Source organism: Thamnophis sirtalis, unplaced genomic scaffold (genome assembly GCF_051295495.1).
Source record: "Thamnophis sirtalis isolate CommonGarterSnake01/CBP01778 unplaced genomic scaffold, rThaSir2_p1.2 scaffold_6, whole genome shotgun sequence".
NCBI lineage: Eukaryota > Metazoa > Chordata > Lepidosauria > Squamata > Natricidae > Thamnophis > Thamnophis sirtalis.
Window position 1 is genome coordinate 81078185 of NW_028261386.1, and position 20299 is coordinate 81098483.

At 36.6% G+C, this 20299-nt stretch overlaps 1 protein-coding gene across 3 annotated transcripts in view; it reads left to right on the plus strand.

Moving 5' to 3' along the window:
• SYNE1 (spectrin repeat containing nuclear envelope protein 1) overlaps positions 1 to 20299 on the plus strand; it is a 373011-nt gene that overhangs the window by 94866 nt on the left and 257846 nt on the right. For all 3 annotated transcript variants that reach the window (XM_087718281.1, XM_087718279.1, XM_087718280.1), the window contains exons 13-22: positions 2421 to 2533; positions 3122 to 3290; positions 9906 to 10002; positions 11460 to 11662; positions 13764 to 13928; positions 14195 to 14347; positions 14900 to 15043; positions 16061 to 16234; positions 18572 to 18730; positions 20024 to 20188. In XM_087718281.1, the coding sequence (XP_087574407.1) occupies positions 2421 to 2533; positions 3122 to 3290; positions 9906 to 10002; positions 11460 to 11662; positions 13764 to 13928; positions 14195 to 14347; positions 14900 to 15043; positions 16061 to 16234; positions 18572 to 18730; positions 20024 to 20188 (1542 nt within the window). The remainder of the gene's footprint in view (positions 1 to 2420; positions 2534 to 3121; positions 3291 to 9905; positions 10003 to 11459; positions 11663 to 13763; positions 13929 to 14194; positions 14348 to 14899; positions 15044 to 16060; positions 16235 to 18571; positions 18731 to 20023; positions 20189 to 20299) is intronic.

Consider the following 20299-nt stretch of genomic DNA (forward strand, 5'->3'; position numbering starts at 1 on the left):
TCATGCTTTTGTAGATTTTATTACTTTCAGACAAGTCATAGTGCTTTTCATTGTGTGGTAGGATAGTTCTTTTATAACATTATTAACCTGTTTTAAGGCTCATTTAGAATTGCCTGCAATGGCCCATAGCGGTCGTAACATACTTACGCTATGAAAGGATGGCTGGGTAAGCATGCATTGCAGATAGTTACAGAGAGGCCAATGCAAACACCTTCCAAATCCCAATTAACCGTTGAGGGGAGGTACGCATGCTGTGTGCTGATTGGTGATCTAACCTCCTGTTTTATGCTTTGCTGTTTGAGTGTCCGTCAGCCAGAAAGTTAAAATTCACAGACATGTGAATGCAACAGCTATGTAACTGTGAATGACAGGCACATATGTTCCCTCCCTCATGTACAGTGCCAGAGAAGTCTACTTGACCCTTTATTCAGAACTAGCCGATAACCTGGCATTGCCCGGGTATTTATTTATAGGGCGGAAATGTCCAGACCAAACGTAATTTATAATGTTAGATTTTCCCCCTTACTAGAGGGAGCCCCCTTATGGAGAACTCTGAAGCCATTACCATAGAAACTCCATTGTACTGTACAGTAGAATCCATTTTAAGCAGTACAGTATAAGCCATTTTAAGCCACAACAGGCTGCATTGTAACAGAACACACACCCAGGGTTGTAGGGGTATCTTACCCTCACAGTATTTGTTTCCAGAGAGTAAGTCATTTGTGTACCAAGTTTAGTTGAAATTGCTTGAGGCATTCCAGGGTTATGCTGGAACACACACACAGACACACACACGCACATCCACACACATATACATATACATATATGTTGTGACCCCCCTCGTCCCACACCAACACACTCCAAGCCAAAGATACTTTATGGAATTTATTAACAGACAGACAGGTCCTTGGCAGCAAACCGGCACAGACACGCCTGGGCAGCAACCCAGCACAGATAAGCCCAGGCAGCAATCCAGCCTGCCAAGCTCACAATGCTGTTCTCCAACATTAATTCATGCGTTGACTTCTGCAAAAGAGGCGTGTGCACAAGCATTCCTTTTATAGTCTGGAGAGGAGCCTAATTACCAGCAGCTGAGTGCAATTACCTCCTGTAACTGCGCAACTGTTCCTTACGCCTATTAGCTCTCCGGTGCCGAGCATCCAGGAACAACTCACTGTTGACGTCAGGATCACACTCCCTTGTCTTCTCCCCACTGGTCCAAGTCTCAGGTGCCTCCTGGTGGCCAACCAGCCTCTCTGCGCCCTGCTCGGAGTCGGAACCCTGTCCAGGGTCCTCCACATCCTCCAGAGCCGACTCATAGGGGCCCTCGCTGTCGGAGTCTGGTGGCAGCTCCAATGGCTCCTGCTGGGCCACAACACACACACACACACACACACACACACACACACAGATTTTTACGGGTGTAGGTATGCTGGTCTTGTTGTATTTGGGTCCTTTCCCATGTAAGATTGAGATTGTCTTGGCAAAGTTCGGCGAGGTCTCATCTTCAGGCTGGTGTTTTGGGTCCTATATCATATATATATGATAAATGCATAAAGAATGTTCTAAATTGTAACTAGAGAATTACTTTTTCATTTTTAATTGTATTCAGAGTTGGAACTGGACTGACAGTAGATAGTAGAACAGCGGCCTTTAAAAAAAATATCCAGCGTTCACGGTATGGAAGTATATGTCAATTCATATACAATCATAGCAGGTGCAAAACAGAAACTTACCTATTTGTGTCACCTTTTTGCTAGTCTAATTAAATTGCAGCTACTAAAACATTCTTATTAAGAATATTTCTTATCCGATGATTACTAGTAATTTATTTTAATAAATAACTCTCACTAAGTACTGTTGCTTAGATACTACATGGAAAAAAACCCCTAATATTAGGCTCATTCTGGTTTATATTTTACCAAACGCACGATTTAGAAGATACAGTGATTTCTGAATGGATTACAGGATTCAGGCAGTCCATGTTCCTGAGTTCAGTATGCATTAAAGCTGCAGTGACTCTAAAAGATTTGACTCTAAGGATTTTTAAGAAGGAAATATTACTGTGTGTGCATGCTCTATGTGCATTATGCAATAGCTGGAATAGGGTTCATAACTGATAGGTAAATGGATTGATTGGGGATAGTAAGCTATACATTTTCCAAATGCTTTAGGCAAATGCCCTGATTGTTTGATCAGAATTACCAGGGAACAGCATAATATCTCAAAAAGCACTTTCGTTCTGAAGAAGCTCAAGCTGCTATAAATGCTTTCCCTTCACCCATAAGTGTGACAGCCTGAACAAACTGTTTCATATATTGAGTCATCAGTGCAGCTTTAAAAATTATACTCCTTAAAACTGCCAGCTGTGAACCTTTTATTTTTCTCTCTCTCTTCAAAAAAAATAATATCCAAATTAGGATATGCTTAAAAATGTAGATGGGTACAAAAGGACATTTCAGGAAATCCGCCGAGCTCAGTCTGTCAATGGAGTCCCTATTCCATTAGAGCAGCTTGATGATATGGCTGAGAGGTAAGTCCGGATTCATTCTTGAATGTTGCCGTGATAAAGTGTTGTTCATTTCTGTTAAAAGGGTTTTTCTGTTAAAAGGGTTTTTTTTAATAGCAGAGGAAACAAGTGTCCCACACTGTAATTATCTTTCCTGGTCACTGACACAATTGAGCAAAAATACTTGAAAGTAAATAAGCTATACATTTTGAAAATGCAATACAGCTGTTTGTTGTTGTTTGCCACCTAACAGAAGGCAAATCATTGTGTAACAACATCATTGGGAAATGTTTATGGGAGCTGAGAGAAGGAAATCACTGCTTAATAAAAAATAGTTTACAATTCTTTTCAGTGTCTTTACTGGAAAAGAAGCTCTATATAATACGTTTTTCATTCTGTGTGAACGTGCTTAGAACTGAACAGTGATTCATACATTTCTTCACTTTATAAACCTACTCAGCTAATTTACTTTTGGTTATTTAAAGAGCTGGCTACAGAATAAGGAAAATTCAACATTTAATGTCTTCCTGTTTTGCAGCTTTGCAGCATGAATTGTAATTTTTTTGCTCATTGCATGTTTCTGTGTTTAACGATGGGGTAATTCATGTCTAGGTTTAATTTTGTTGCCTCTTCATCTGATCTCCATCTGCTGAAAATGGAGTTCTTGGAACTGAAGTACCGCTTGCTGTCACTCTTGGTCCTGGCTGAATCAAAATTAAAATCATGGATTATCAAATATGGAAGAAGAGATTCGGTTGAGCTGCTTCTTCAGAACTATATGGCAAGTTTACCAGGGTTTCGGAATGTGCAATTTTAAGAAAGAAAATATATGAACCAAAAAACACAAACAGCTAACGTGATAGTATAGTGTTATTTTTCCCAATTATACTCCTGGATTGATTTTAAACAGGGCAGAACTGTAAGGAAATAGGTGGGCATGAAGCTTCCCACATCGGGATGAGTCAAGGCACACACATATTTTTATCATGCAGGCAAGGCATGCTACATGAAGCACATTGCAGATAGATCACATTCCCTAGAACAGAGCTGGTCACTCAGCAACAATATTTAAATTTGTGTGGGTCTGTATGTGTGTGTGTGTGTGTGTGTTAATTCTGTTCTTATTGCCTTGGAAGAAGGTTCAGTTTAGAGTAACCTAAACCCTTTAAGGAAGGGTTGGTAGGACAAGTAACTTCAGAATTTATCATTATAACATGCTATTAATTCTTTTGGAGATTGGGTCTCAAACTTGATGGTAAATACAGATAGTCCTCAACTTACAGCAGTTCGTTTAGTGACCATTCAAAGTAACAACAGTACTGAAAAAGTGACTTATGACTGTTTTTCACACTTATGACCGTTGCAGCACCCCAGTGGTCACATGATCAGAATTCAGATGATTGGCAACTGGTTTGTATTTATGAATGTTGCAGGGTCCTGGAGCCATGTGATCAGCTTTTGTGCCTTCTGACCAGCAAAGTCAACGGGGAATCCAAATTCACTTAACAACTGTGTTACTAACTTAATAACTGCAAATTAACAACTGTGGCAAGAAAAGGGGCAAACTCACTTTATAATGTTTTACCTAGCACCATGAATTTTGGGTTCAATTGTGGCTGTAACTCGAGGACTACCTGTACTTCTTTTACATACAAAAGGTCTTTCTTCATTCTGCAACATCATCTAATAGAACTGGAAAATGCAACTAAACCTTGACTTATAACTATTCGTTGAGCAACTGTTTGAAGTAATTAAAGTATTTTAAAAAGTGACTTTCAACTGATCCTCACATTTACAATGGTTGCAGTAGCTCTGTGGTCACGTAATCAGAATTCTGATGCTTAGCAACTGGCATGTATTTATGCCTCCAGCATGCCAGCATTATGTGGTTGCCATTTGCATTCTTCCCCAGTCAGCTTCAGAAATGGAAAAAGTCGATGGGGAAAGCTAGATTTGTTTAACAACTCTGTGATTCACTTATTAAATACAATGTTTTGGGTGATAACCATGGCAATCAAGACCATAGAATTGGGCGCAATTCACTTAACAACCATATAAGGCGGGGGGGGGGGGAACACAATTACATAGAATAACAGAGTTGGAAGGGGCCTCAGAGTTCTTCTAGTCCAACCCACTGCTCAGGCAGGAAACCCTACACCATTTCAGACAAATGGTTATCCAATCTCTTCTTAAAAACTTCCAGTATTGGAGCATTCACAGCTTCTGGAGGTAAGTTTTCACTGATTAATTGTTCTAACTGTCAGGAAATTTCTCCTCAGTTCTAAGTTGCTTCTCTCCTTGATTAGTTTCCACTCATTGCTTCTTGTCCTGCCCTCAGGTGCCTTGGAGAATAACTTGACTCCCTCTAATTTGTGGCAGCCCCTGAGATATCGGAACACTGCTATCATGTCTCCCCTAGTCCTTCTTTTCATTAAACTAGACATACCCAGTTCCTACAACTGTTCTTCATATGTTGTATAATCATCTTTGTTGATGTTCTCTGCACTCTTTTTTTAGAGTCTCCACATCTTTTTTACATTGTGGTGACCAAAACTGGATGGAGTATTCCAAGTGTGGCCTTACCAAGGCATTATAAAGTGGTATTAACACTTCATGTGATCTTGACTCTATTCCTCTGTTTATGCAGCCAAGGAATGTGTTGGCTTTTTTGGCAGCTGCTACATATTGCTGGCTCATATTTAAACGGTTGTCCACTAGGTTTCTAAGATCCCTCTCACAGTTACTACTATTGAGCAAGATACCATATACTGTATACTGCACTTGTGCATTTTGTTTTTCTTGCCTAAGTAGAACCTTACTTTCTTTAACTTTACTTTACTTACTTTACCATCTTTCTTAGCAATGGAAATTATAGTCCCAATTGTTGTCATAAGTCAAGGACCACCTGTACTCTTTTCTTAAAATTTAATTTGCTGCTGTCAGTCAGTGCAGAAAGTATTTAACTAGCTCAACCTTTGCAAAAGATGACATTACATGTCTGGAATGCCTAATCTTCCAGTATGGTAACTGCTCCATATATTGAATGCCATTTATCATAAGTTAGGTAAAGTAGCAGGATAGCAAACAATTTAATTTCCATTGATTTTGCTGAGCACTTACTTGAATTAACATGAACTAAAAACTTGCTTAGGAGTATGTTTATTTATACTTACTTGGTCCATTCAATTGGCCTTCTAAATGGACTGAAACCATTTAAATCTTCAATTAGTTATTAGCTCTTTTGGAGGACAGTGGAACAACTTGCCTCCAGAAGTTGTGAATACGTCAACACCGGATGTTTTTAAGAAGAGATTGTCTGAAATGGTATAGAGTTTTCCTGCCTGAGCAGAGGGTTGGACCAGAAGACTTCCAAGGTCCCTTCTAACTCTATTATTCTGTTCTTCTTTAAAGCAGTAGGCAATATAATTCCCAAAGACACAGTTGGGTAGTGTCTTAATCTAGGCAATATTAAAGAGTATGCAACTTTTCAAGTTTTCTAAAACATTTTACTGTATCAGATAAAATGTAATTATAAGAATGGAAAGAAGGAAGAAAATCCAGAAATCTATTAGGCTCCAGTCTATCTCCTGCTATGGGCTGAATTCATGGGCTCCTGGTCTTTCAGGCTGCAAAACTGAATGTTTAACAGAATATAAAACAAAGAAATATTCTTCCCATGCATATACATATGGAGAAATTAGAAATATTGCTTTTCAGAGTTGTATAATTAATATTTTAGAGATCTCACACATTTGCAGCTTGGCCTCTTTAAATCAGTTTTAAAAAATAGCTTGTTGGAACTTTAAAAGTCATATATTATTGTGTCATTCTCCTATTAATCATATAGTAGTAATTAAATTTTCCTTTAGTGCTTTCTCATTGCTGATAGATATTTTCACTAATATTTTGGCCTCTTAATTTTGGGATATTTTAATGCAAAATTGTAACCATTGCATATTTTTCAAGAACTGTCTGACATAAGTAGATGACACAGCTGCAGTGCCAGGTGAATAATAACAAATTATTTAATGATCTATGATTACTAAAGTTTATGTTGATATCTAGAGTTTTCCAAATCAGATAAGGTTAATCTGTTACAAAGCAGAACCATGTTTGTTCAAAGAAATGAATGCTGAAGAACTCCATAAATCTTATTCTGGCCACAAAGTATGCATTGTTTTATCACTTTGAACTTCAGCTTGCTTTGAACTTTTTGCCAAATATATTCAAAGGAAAAGGCTAATTTTATTTTCTTATTGTTGCAACTGATTTAGATATTAAAAATAAATATTTCAGATTGATTTAAAATATCTTTATATTAATGTTTATCTGTGTCAGTATGGTTTAAAAGTGCACAAAACAGGTGTGAAACCTGTTCCTTAGGTTGAGCTCTTGCTTTCCTGTGGCCTTAGGGATAAACCATATATTACATAAATTAGACTGCATGCTACTAACAACCTTCTTTATTAATTAAGCTGTTGGGAAGGGGAAAAGTTTGGAGCTGTGGAACTTTGCTGTGGAACTTTGGGAAAGAGAAGGACTTAAGATGCAGGCTCATATGCTTTGATTAGCTTTTGTATGAGGGTTTAAGAGGATATCAGGCGTGGAAAGTATGAAGGTTCAGTTTAACTGATTTATTGCTAAAAATTTATGCACAGGAATCTTCTCAACTGCTTCTCATTTAGCAACTACTTTAACTAGCAACGATTCACGGATATCAGGAAAAAAAACAATTCATTTTCTAAACAATGCTGCATTTAAAACCAAATTTTGTCTGCCTGATAACAGGTTCAGTGTGAAACTGATTAATATCTGGTGAGTTTCAGGCTGCAATGGGAGCTGACAGGAGGGTTCTAATCCATTAATTAAAGTCACAGAGCTGAGTTTATAAAATTTGGTTAGGTCTTTTTAAGGAAGTGCTGTGCTGCAGAGAAAAACAGCCCAAGAAAAGATAGCTTAACCAACACCTCCACCCTGTGAAAGGCAAAAAAAAGGGTCACACACAGCACACTGTATGAGAGAGCAAAGTTTCATTTATCTGAATAAGATCACAGCAACCAGTTAAAGGGACATGGTGGCTCAGTGGCTAAGATGCTGAGTTTGTCAATCAGAAAGATCAGCAGTTCGGTGGTTCTAATCCCTAGTGTAACGGAGTGAACTCCCGTTACTTGCCCCAGCTTCTGCCAACCTAACAGTTCAAAGGAATGTAAAAATGCAAGTAGCAAAATAGGGACCACCTTTGGTGGGAAGGTAACAGAGTTCCTTGCACCTTCAGCATTTAGTCATGCTGGCCACCTGACCACGGCGCTGGCTCTTCAGCTTTGAAATGGAAATGCGCACTGACTCCTAGAGTTGGGAATGATTAGCATGTATGTGTGAGGGGAACCTTTACCTTTAACCAGTGATCTACATAACATCAGTTTTCTCTCTCTCTTTCTCTCAGTCATATGTTCACTTAGCAACCATTTTGCTTAACAATTAAGTTGTTGGAATGGAATGCAGCTCTTAAATGGAGAAAGGATAAACTATTGAATTGGTCCAATGGAATTAGAATAAGTGACTGGTCCTTTTTGTAGGTTTATAGATTTGTTACCATCATCCTCCACCACTCCTGGATATTCTTTTCTTTGATTTTTCTGGCTTCATAACAACTTTTTTGATTTTGTATCTGTGTCAGTCTGGCTAATTTGTCTTTTGTGAGCATTTGTATCCTGAGCCAATCAATCAATGTTAAGGCCATCTTACAGGTTCAGGTGCAATTGATCATAAGGCCAAATGACTGCTGCATTAGCTACTGTATGTTTTATTAAAGGTATTTTCATTTTAAAAACACGAACACTTGGGAAATAATGTCATACTTTTTGTATCTTGTTTGTAAGGCCTATGGACTCATCAGGACAAGGAAACATATTCTTATCTCCGTTTAAAAGACCAATCTGAAAAAATATCTGGATGACCACTAACGTTAACAAAGAGATACAGAAAACTGCTACTGTTTACTCTCTTCTAATTTTGCAGTCCAGACTTGGGAACCTAGCAATCAAACATAAGTTTTGCTGAATTATAATTACCATATTTTTCTCTCCATAAGACACACTTTTTCTCCCCAAAAGTGGATGGAAATGTTTGTGTGTTTATGAAGCGAATATGGGTGACAGGCAGCAGCAGCAAATGGCGGCAGCGATCCCCGCCGCATGGAACAGCTGATCTGCGGTATTCCACGTGGCTGATCCAACCGTCAATCAGTTGCTCGGTTGTGAAGGTGTTGCCTGGAGGAGGCAGCAGACACGGAAGAGGCAGGCTGTTTGCTGTTTGCTGCAAGGATGCTAGCCAGATGAATACTGGATGGACGCTGGGAGGCAGAGGCAGATATATTTATTCTTGATTTCTTCCTCTAAACTAGGGGTAGTCAACCTTTTTATACCTACCGCCCACTTTTGTATCTCTGTTAGTAGTAAAATTTTCTAACCGCCCACCGATTCCACAATAATAGTGATTTTATGAAAACCTAATGAAAATGTTTTTAAATAATGCTACGAATTTTTTTTAAAAAGTCAATTAAATTTTAAAAAAGGAAAGTCCTTCCGTATCGGACAAAACCCCTACCGCACACCATGAAAGCTGGAACGCCCACTAGTGGGCGGTAGGGACCAGGTTGGCTACCACTGCTCTAAACCTAGGTGCATCTTATGATCAGGAGCGTCTTATGGAGCGAAAAATATGGTAGATTGTGTATGATAAACTTATTTAGTAATAGAAGGCATAATTCGCCTTCTAGATAATCTCAGATTCATCCTGTAGGTTTCTCTGCCTGGCATCCTGGTTGCTTGTTGACATCTTCATTGACCTTCATAAGCAAAACTGATCATTGGTCAGCTTTTCTTTAAGTTGTCCTATGATGATGATTATTTTGTCCTTGAGTCTGTCTTTTTGGTGACTATATCAACAAGTTCCTGCAGTTTTCTAGGCAGTTTCTTCCTAGGGCTGAGAGAAAATGACACTTTTCTATCCAAAGCAGGTCTCCATGGCCCCAGGTCAACGGTTTGATTACTAGCCCAAACTGGATTTCATAGATTAATTTGTTCTGTTATAATTCAACATCATCCTTAGGTACTTTTTTATAATTAATATGGACATGGTGACAATGAGGTTAATATCAGGGGCATTTTTGCACATATTTTTCTCAAAGTGAAAGATAAAATGTATAAAAAGTTTTATTTATTTGTGTGTGTGTGTGTGTGTGTGTGTGTGTGTGTGTGTGTGTGTGTGTGTGTGTGTGTGTTTTAAAAAAAAAGATCTGGAAGATGAACCTGTAAGAAAAGCTAAATAAGTATAGTAAGCTTTTTAAAGGCTGTTTTCTTATCTTATTGGAGATTTCATTTTTCTCCTTTTTCAGACTGTTATAGAAAACAACAAATTTTTTGAGCAGTATGAAATTACATACCAGATCTTGAAAAAAGCAGCTGAGACGTATGCCAATGCTAATGGCTCACGTAAGTAGAAGTCTATTTGTTCAGCATTATTCTTATTGTTAGATCAAGTAGAGCTGTTGCTAAGCAATTTGAAAAATGACAAAATTGGAAGCCATGTGTATGAGAGCAGAGGACATGAATAACCACATGAAGACATTTCAGAGCAATGATCCTTTTCTAACGTGGTAAACATTTTCTAACGTTCTTTTTTATGGATGTGGAATTTCTAACCATGCTAGGGTACATATCTGAATGCCGTACTAATGCCCCAATTACGTAAAAAATATTTAGGCTTCATGTAGTTTTTTATGGTGTGTATCAACATTGATTTCAATATTAATCTAATTTCCACTTCGAAAGTTTGTTTTTTCTTTTTCCTGTTTTCTTATTTCATCACCCACAACCATCCTTTTAGAGTATGAAGCCCATGCTCTTCATCCCATCTCTGCAATGAGTCAAATCATTTCAGCCACAAATGTTCTACCTCAGGCTGGGAAAGAACACTATAGATTGTCAAAGCATTTAAAAGGCTTTCTTTGCAAAATTGACTGGCTTTACTTTATGACGTGTTAAACCAGTGGGTGTCCCTGAAGACTCATCACAGCTGCTTTACACCATCACAACTGACTATCCCAGTTACCTTTGCAGATGTACCCTTGCACAGATAACGCCTCCATTTGGGCCACCAGTGAAGCAAATGGTGTGTGAAGGCAACCAGAGAAAATATTTGGAGTAGCCATGCCAAACCTTCTGGCTGCAGATATTTTAGCTCCTTTAGAACTTTTCCCATGGCAATTCACTTTGCAAAGTGGCTTTCCAATACAATGCACTGTGTATTTAGGTACTAAGGCCCCTTATAATCTAGGAGGAATGCTTAATCACAGTGGACTTTGTTTCTCCAATATTCCACAGGGCAGCAGTAAGGTGCTGCTATGCTTAAATATTTATGCATGCATGTCAGGGATCTTCAGATTCTTCAGCTCATTGACTCCTTCATGAAATTTTAGATTGTTAATCAATCCCTAAGTGTTTATTATATGAAAATTAATAAATTACTAATAATAACATCAAACCTTTGGATACTCCCATTGACCCTTGGAGATCAATATTGATCACTTTGAAGAAGTGTGTGTGCGTCTGTGTGTGGGTGTGTAATGTAACTAAAGACACACTTTTGTTTCTTTGTCTTAAGATTACATTTAATAGTAAAGATGGTACATTTATCAGCAATAAATAAGCTACTGCCAGTTAGCTTCACTGTACTCTCACAATGGCTGTATGGTTAGGGATGATGTCAATGTTGCCTTACTTACTTAAGTAAAAGAGTCACTAAAATAACATACATTAAACTGTACTTGTACTAATTATTTGTATTAAGATTGTATTACTACTAGAGCTTGTTTGTTCTTAATGTTATTTTATATTGGGATTTTCATTTGATGCAAGATTTATGTTAAAGCCTCAGTGCTCTATTTCAGCGGAAGAAATAGAGAACATTACAAAGTTCATGAATGATACAACAACACAGTGGAGGCACTTGTCAGTTGAAGTGAGAAGTGTTCGGAGTATGTTAGAAGAAGTCATTTCTAACTGGGATCGATATAGCAATACAGTCGCCATTCTGCAAGCCTGGCTGGAAGATGCTGAAAAAATGTTGAATCAACCTGAACATGCTAAAAAGGTAAGTACCCTACCATGTATTTATTAGATTTATATGCAGGAACTGTGGGGCAGTTGAACTGTGAGGCAGTAACTGTGTCAACATAACCCACTAAACTTCTACTTCTGAAATATGACTACCACTATTTTCTTTATTTGTTTAAAAAATGTATTGGCCACCCATCTTACCACAGGGTAATTCTGGGTGGCTTACAGTCATAAAAGATACACACAGACACACAGACACACACACACAGGCACACACCACACACACACACACACACAGCTTATTGCCCCTAACAATCTAGGTACTCATCTTACTGACGTCGGAAGGATGAAAGGCTGAGTCAACCAAGCTGATCAGGATCGAACTCCTGGAGTGAGCAGTGAGTTAACCTATAGTAATGTAGTACTACATTCTAACCACTGTGCCACCAGGGCAAATGTTACAATCCAATTACAAATTGGGAGAGTGAATGGTGGTGGTGGTGGGGGCAGCTGGAACCTGTTGTTAACCAATCACCTCCACTATGATGCTCCCCCACTGGGGCCTCAAGCTAACTTGCAGAGCCAGACCTGTAGGCCATTATGAAATGTTGGAGCCAACCTCACATTCAGAGAAAAGATGTTCCATGTGCAACGGCAGAGAAGGCCTTTCTCCTGGATCCCACTAGATTTAGATTTAGATTTATTAGATTTTATTAACATTTGTAGGCCGCCCTTTTCCCTGAGGGGACTCAGGGCGGCTCACATAAAATCAGGGAGGGATTAGAACCAGAACCAGAACCAGAATAATTGGCCGAAGGGGCCCGCAACTATTACTTCCTTCTTTTTCCCCAAGCCTCAGCCTTTAGCTCATATGCTAAAAAGCAGACTGAAAAAAAACCTGTCTTCATGCTCAGTAACTGGTATAAAATGAAGCAAACCCATTTGATAATATCATACATTTTAGCACTTTTTATATAGGAGATACAGTTGTTAAAGTATCTTAGACTCAAAGTATTTAGGGAAGGTATATGCAACCTGTGATCCACTAAATATTGCTATATGTCACCTCTCACTATTTCTCACCAGTGACCCTAAAAGGTAATGTAAAGGTTTCCCTTGCACATGTGCTAGTCGTTCCTGACTCTAGAGGGCAGTGCTCATCTCCTTTTCAAAGCCAAAGAGCCAGTGCTGTCCGAAGACATCTCCGTGGTCATGTGGCCAGCATGATTAAATGCTGAAGTCACATGGAACACTGTTACCTTCCCACCAAAGGTGGTCCCTATTTTTCTACTTGCATTTTTACAAGTAAGTTGGCAGAAGCTGGGACAAGTAACGGGAGCTCACTCCGTTACCTGGAGCTAGGGATTTGAACCGCCAAACTGCTGACTTTTCTGATTGACAAGCTCAGCACTTAGCCACTGAGCCACCGTGACCCATATCCAGTGACCTTAGTAGCTAGAATTATTGACATTCAGAAGCATCAGACAAGACTTTAAAGGGCTTGCATTTGATCTTTAAGACAAATTGGCAGAGATCCCATCTTAGAAAAAACCCTGTTGTGTTACATTCCAAATGCCTATTTCTATTTGCCTGTAAATGAAGAAGAGGTTTTTTTTTTTGTAGAAGCAGGGAGAAGTGCCTTTGCTCAACATAACAGAAGATGCATTGCTGAGATACACATCAAGGATCTCCAACCCCCAGTCCATGGACCAGCATTGTCCGTGGCATGCCAGAAACAAGGCCATGTAAACAGGGAATGATCCATCCATAAACCACACACCCCTTTGGTCCATGGAAAAACCTCTCCCCATGGAACTGGTCCTTAAAGACAGAGGTGTACATAAATAGGAAATGCAGAATAGTTAACATTGTTTGCAACATCTGTAAACTGAGAGTCTCCATGCAAATGAGAAGGTGACATATTTATTTTATTTATATTTCATGTTGGTGGGGAGAACATTTCATAGCATGGGGGCCACGGCAGAAAAGGTGGTTTAATTTTCTGAGAAATAATTTGCATAAAGGATAGAGTGATCATTGCATGGTTCTGATAAGAGGAAATTGGGGGAAATTAAACATTCATATAAGTGTGATGTACAACTTTTTTTCAGCGATATTACCTGTGTTCTTCCTAGGATTTCTTCCGACATTTACCACAGTGGATTCAGCAACATACTGCAATGAATGATGCTGGTAATTTTCTGATTGAAACATGTGATGAGACCGTTTCCAGAGATTTAAAACAACAATTGCTCTTGCTAAATGGACGATGGAGAGAATTATTTATGCAAGTTAAACAAGTATGTCCTCGGAGATTTTCTTCCTATAGTTACAAGCCACTGTTGCACAGCATTATGTTAATAGGTTATTTAATTTTTAAATTTAAATTAAGATTTGCATATCACTCATTCTATTTTCTGTGTGAAAAGAAAAGCCCGCATTTCATAAAAAGAGCGCTATAGAATTATGTTGAATGGAATGTAAACTTTTGTCCCTTCTGTGCTTAATGTTCTGCTGACCTTTCTTTACTTCCATATTGTTTTATCTATTTTCTGTGCTTTCATAGTATGCTCGGGCTGATGAATTAGACAGAATAAAGAAGGAATATTTGGATGGAGTGGCTGCCTTGTCTGCTTTCATTGATGACGTAAAGAGGAAAATCCACACACATTTAGAAGTGTCCTTTCTAAATGTAAAGTTATTTGTCCAAGAAATGGAGGCAAGTTAATTAGAAGCTGGGCATTATTTCTATGTAGCACTGCTGTATATTCTTGTTCTGCTTTTTGGATTAAGAGCATTTTTAAGGACATTGGCAATATCCTCATAGTTCTCTTAACTGCTGTACCACTTTCCTGCTGTGACTTTAAGATTCTTCATTTTTTGTAAATCATGTGCCTCTCCCTGTGCTTAAGTGTTAAACAAAAATTTAAATAGAATTGTTACCTCCTTCCAACACATTGTTTTCAACATTGTTTTTTTAAAAATATATTTTAGTAGCATAGAAATGAATCTTTAATGAATGTTTTAATAAAATAATTTCATAAAAATATTGCATTAAAAATCTACAAAGTTTGCAACCTAATATGTATGCTGCTTAAATGGTTATGGTATGTTGCATTTAATATGAGCTGCTATTAATTAATGCAACAGAAAGAAAGGATGCTGATTCTTAAGGCTCAGTCTTCTCCACTACAAATAATAGGAGATTGAGCTCCATTTCTTAAAAGACTTGCATTTTTACACATAATTATTTGGAACAAAAATATTACAGGATATTAAACAAAAGGCATTCATTATGGAATCCCAGTACAAAATGATAACAAGGACTGCACAAGTGGTTACCAAGGAAATTCCACAAGAAGAAGTCAATGAAATGCTTACAAGAATGCAGAGAATCAAAGGACAGCTCAGCAAGGTAATTACTATTCAAGTAATTTCTTAAATTACTCTAAATTACCTTCCTCTAATATGAGAGATAAGGGTGGGATTGATTTATGTTTCTTTGCTGTATTTAATTATTCTGTCATTCCCAGTTCCTTTAGGGCTAGCCTGGAAATTTTCAGTATGTTCCAACTGCTTCTGTCTAATAATGACTTCCTTAAATTTATTTCATATTCTCTCAGATGTGAATATGAAACAATTTTACAGAAGACATTATTCCTTCTATCCATCTTTGCTGCCACCGCCCTGCCCCTTTAGGAATTGCAATTATACATCATATATCAGGTATTTTTGGAAAAACAAAAGGAAAATAAAGATGACTAGAATCAGAAAAAGAAGAAATTGAATAAGTATCAATATATACAAGGCTGCAAACCTTGAAATGAACAAAAGCATATTATGCAAATATTTTCTATACATACACTGAAGTCTTTACCCAAACATTCCCCCCACAAAAGCAAATTTATGGGAACTACAAAGAAAGAGGACAAACATTTTACTAGGGGTGCTATATATGATCACTAGATATCACAAGAAAAACATTCTATTTATGGAAATATACCCAATGATATATTGGTTGTACAGGTAGTCTTCGTTTAGCAATCACTTTCAGTGATGACAGTGATGAAAAAGTAACGACCAGTCCTTTAATTTCCAACTTCCACAGGTCTGTAAAGTAAAGGAAAGGTGAAATGAAAGATCATAAGCATAGTTGCAAGTTTGCTTAACAACGGGATCAACAATTGCTGGTTCTGATTTTGGTTGTTAAATGAGGACTCCCTGCATTTGAAAATCAACATAAAATTGAGCAACTGCGTTAATACTGAAGAGATTTAGCTTTCATTAGATATGTACATGTGTATATAGACAGACAGGTACTCACATATATATCAACGCACACAATAGTATCTAATCATTGTATATATCTGTGTGTGAGAGATTTGTGTTACATTTTCATCCATGGTTTTTAAAATATTTCTGTTGGTATTAGGTTAAGGAGACCTGCCCAGTTGTACTCTTTGATTCACAAGAATTACTTCCTCATCTTGAAGAATTAGAGAAACAAATTACACATTTTCATGAATCTCTTGACAAGATCAATGAAATTATTTCTGTATTAGATCCTGAAGCCCAGCCTGCTCATGTTTTTAAACAGCAACATCAGGTATTTCTCACGCAAGTGCTCCGGATATGTTTTGTTTTAGCATTTATTTGGATGAATAAATAGTATGAATAATTGATATCTTGAATAAATTGATATCTTTAAACAAAATTTTAAGTAATTTCCAAGTTACATATTTCCCTTTTACTGGACTGTATTAAACCGGAAGTTGAAAAGGGGAAAGCATAGAATGGGAGCAACTGCCATGTCTAACATGCAGAAGTCCCCATAAATATAAATTCTGGCAGTTCAGGAGGCTAGGAAAGATTTGATTATGGGAGAACTTCCAAAGATAGTAAGAATTGTTAGCTGAAATTTTATCTGTCTGAAATATCCTCTGGCCAATATATACAATTGAGACACATATAAATCAACCCATATGACCTGGATGTTTGAACATCTTCTGGAGTACCTGAATTAACATCCTTTGAACATCTTCTGAAGTACCTGGATATAGCACTTCAAGCTAATGATTTAGTTTTATGAGGTACTGAATGAGGAATTAGAATACTCAGTTTTGAAGAATCGGTGTTCCAGGTGTTAAAAATGTGAATATATTTCTAATATTTTCAAACATTGGGTTAATTCACCAGAAAATGTTGTTTCATTTTTATTGCCTTATCAAAGAATGTACAAGAAGGAATGGACATTAGACATTTTACACTTGCAATATAAAAAAAAAATAACATTCTAAAACTCTCATGGTTTGGTCTTGTCTTTTATAGACTTGCATTACTTCATATATGATTTTTGGAAGAAAGATTTCAGTTAAGATTCTTAATGTGATGCTGAATTATATTCCTAAAACATGGAATTTCTAATCTCATGAAAAGCTATGGCTCTTCAGAGCCTAGGATATAATGTAGATGATAATTTTAGATAATTAAAAGAAATTTCCAGTCCTGATTTTAAGGAAAAGATTCAGAATATGAGGTTGTTGCCTGTTTTTGAAAGGTCTCTAAGTTCTGAAAATCAGAAGATGGCACAGTGTGATATGGCATAGTCTAAATTTAATGATAAGATAAATGATTATATCATTTTATTATATCAATCTTTTAATTTGCTGATTAGTTTCTTTTGCCACATGTAATTTATTCTACTCACTAAATTATACTTAAGATTTTTGTCCCCTTTCACTATCTCTTGTTTTTTGGTCATGATGTCAACCTTTTTTGTATTACATTATTTTAAGAATCAAAAGAAAATTAAAAGCAACATTGTGTTTTTGTCTGGAAGACTTTCTTATTCCTCCGAAATGTTTATATGTATACAAGTAGTCCTTCCTTAATGACCAGTACCTTAGCAACATTTGAAGTTATGTTGGACCTTCCCAGAGCTACTTATGCTCAGGTTCCAGTGACCAATGGCTGGCCCACCTCCCCCCATCCCTTGATTACATTTTGGGTGATTGATAGCTGGTTCATATTTACAGCCATTTGCAGTGTCCCATTGTCCATGACCACAATTTTCAATGTGTTTTACTAATTTCTGCAGTTGGCAAAAACACCCATTGAATAAAACATGTTCACTTAATTATTGCAGCATTTTCTGAACAACCATTGTACAATGGGCATGGTATATGGTAATTTAATGAGCATAATGACTTATGACTATAAGTCTGGTCTCAAGTTGAGAACTACTTGTATGTGATCCATGGCCCTATTATAATCCATGGCCCTAAGCAATTTTTTTCTAATTAGATTTTCTAATATTGAAGATTCAGATTTATCCTTTTAGTTACTCCAGATAATACCTTACATTACTCCTAATAAGAATTTGAGATATTTTAACACATATGTTTGTTGTATATGCAATTATTGCTTTTGTTTTTGCTGTTTTGCTGAAGTTACAAATCTTCAAATGACTTAGATTCCAAAAAATAAATATTTTTAAAAAATAAATATTTTAATGTACCAGTAAGGTGTGGGGTTTTTCATCTCAGTGTATAATATTTTAATTTTTTTATCTGTTTAAGATGTTAGGGTTTAATTACTTGTAAGGAACACTTGTCAGTCTGGAAGTAGACATTGGCATTTTGTGGATTTCAATTGAAACTATAATTACTCCCCCCCCCCCCAAAATGATACATTAAAAGAACAAAGCTAAATTCTTGTTTCAGTACTAATTCTCAAGAATCATTCAAAGCAATAAATGTTATCTGGGTATGGAATCATAGCCTTTAAATAAGTAGTTGCTGTAGCATAACATTATTGTACCAGATGAAAAAATATTGTTTTATAGAAAATAAAGTAGAAATAAAAGAAACATTGCAAAGTTGTTAAATCTGTTTGCCTTACTGTCCACAATATACTTATTTTAATATTTTTCATCTTTTTAAAGGACCTGGTAGCTTATCAAGAACACTGCAAAAAAGCCCTGTTATTAATTGAAAGAAATAGTCAAATTATCACAAAGCTTCTGGCTTCAAGTAAAGTATTAAATCACTTCAGCTTTTCTGTACTTCAGAAAAAAGTGGTAGAAATTCAAGCTGCTTTTCAGGTAATTTTCAATTTCAACAATGTCACTAAATTTTTAACATTATTTCCCAACATGAAAAAAATGTGGAAAAAAAGTCAATTTGATTAAGATATATTAAGATAAAGTAACTAAACTAAAACAATAATTCAAAATAGCCTTCGATAAATGTTATTATAGAAAAGAACAATGCAGATAGTAACAACTTCAAAGACATGGTCTGCAGAACTAAAGGCACAAGGTATCATGGATGTTTGCCCCTTTTTTTTTGAAAAATACAAATTTAGTTTTAGGGGAAACAAGGAGTTAAGATAGAAATTATGTATGGTTGCTTACAGTGCTTAAAAATATTAGGTCAGTGATACTTTCAGTAATTTGACAGTATTCATCTTATACAAAAGATGAGTTCTGTGAGGTGTTTGAAGTATTTCTCTTGTATAATCCTTACTCAGTTGTTTTACTGTTAAGTTGATCTTGCTGAGACAGTTGCAGAAGAAGATAAATGCCTGTCCAATGTAAGAAAAAAGTCAGATAGTTGTTCTGGAGCCCACAATATGTTTTGAAGGTCCCTGTGATCTATACTTGATGTGAGCATCAGACCCCATACAAAGGAATTTCTTCCTTTCTGTTTATCTTGTTTATTTGTGTCCTGCTGAAGCTACACAAATATTTACTGTGAGTAGATGAATTAAAAGGAATGTAACTAGAGGCTATGGGGGGTACAATTATTACTCTTAATTTTTCAGGGGAGAATGTTTAATGATGTTATAGTAATGATGTCTAATAATTCTAAATAACAACATCCTATCTGAGCTTGGCTTGTGCACTAATTAAGAAATTGAAATCATATAACTACAATTATTTCTAGGTCCCATTCACATTAACATAGATTCAATTTCATAGGAATGAGATTGTTTATATATGTCACCTGAAAATATAAAAAGGACTGCATAAGCTTTTTTTATTCCTAAGAACTCCTCATGAGGCAAAATGTTACAGAAAAACACAGGAAATAGCAACTAGAGATTTTGGTTGTTGTTTTCAAAGTCCAGATATTTAAGCCCTTTGGAGTATAGTTTGAAGACTTTCCCAAGAGATTGTAGACTGCATGCAAAGTCAGCATAGTACTGTTGACCTCAGATAGTACTTAATCTTGAAGGAAAATGAAAAGATATTTCTCCATTCTCATAATACTGAGGGCACAGGGATGTGACCTCAGTTTGATAAAGCAGAAGTAAAGAAACATAATAATATTATTCCTCAAGTGTAAATTATAATTTAACATTGCAGGATTTTTCCCCATTTTCATTTATAAAGGATATGGTGCAGAAGACCAGTGATTGGAAGAAAAATGTTGAGGTAAATAGTCGGCTGATGAAGAAATTTGAAGAATCTAGAACAGAGTTGGAAAATGTTCTCCAGACTGCCCAATGCTGTCTAAAAGAAAAAGGCAAACCTGAAGAACTTCTCCGAAAAAATACAGTAAGTATAACTTCATAAGGCATATTTCTGTTATATTTCATATTGCTAATTAAAATAGCATTGCAAGTAGTGACACCTAGCCAACTATAGTCAATGCCAAAAAAGCCAGAA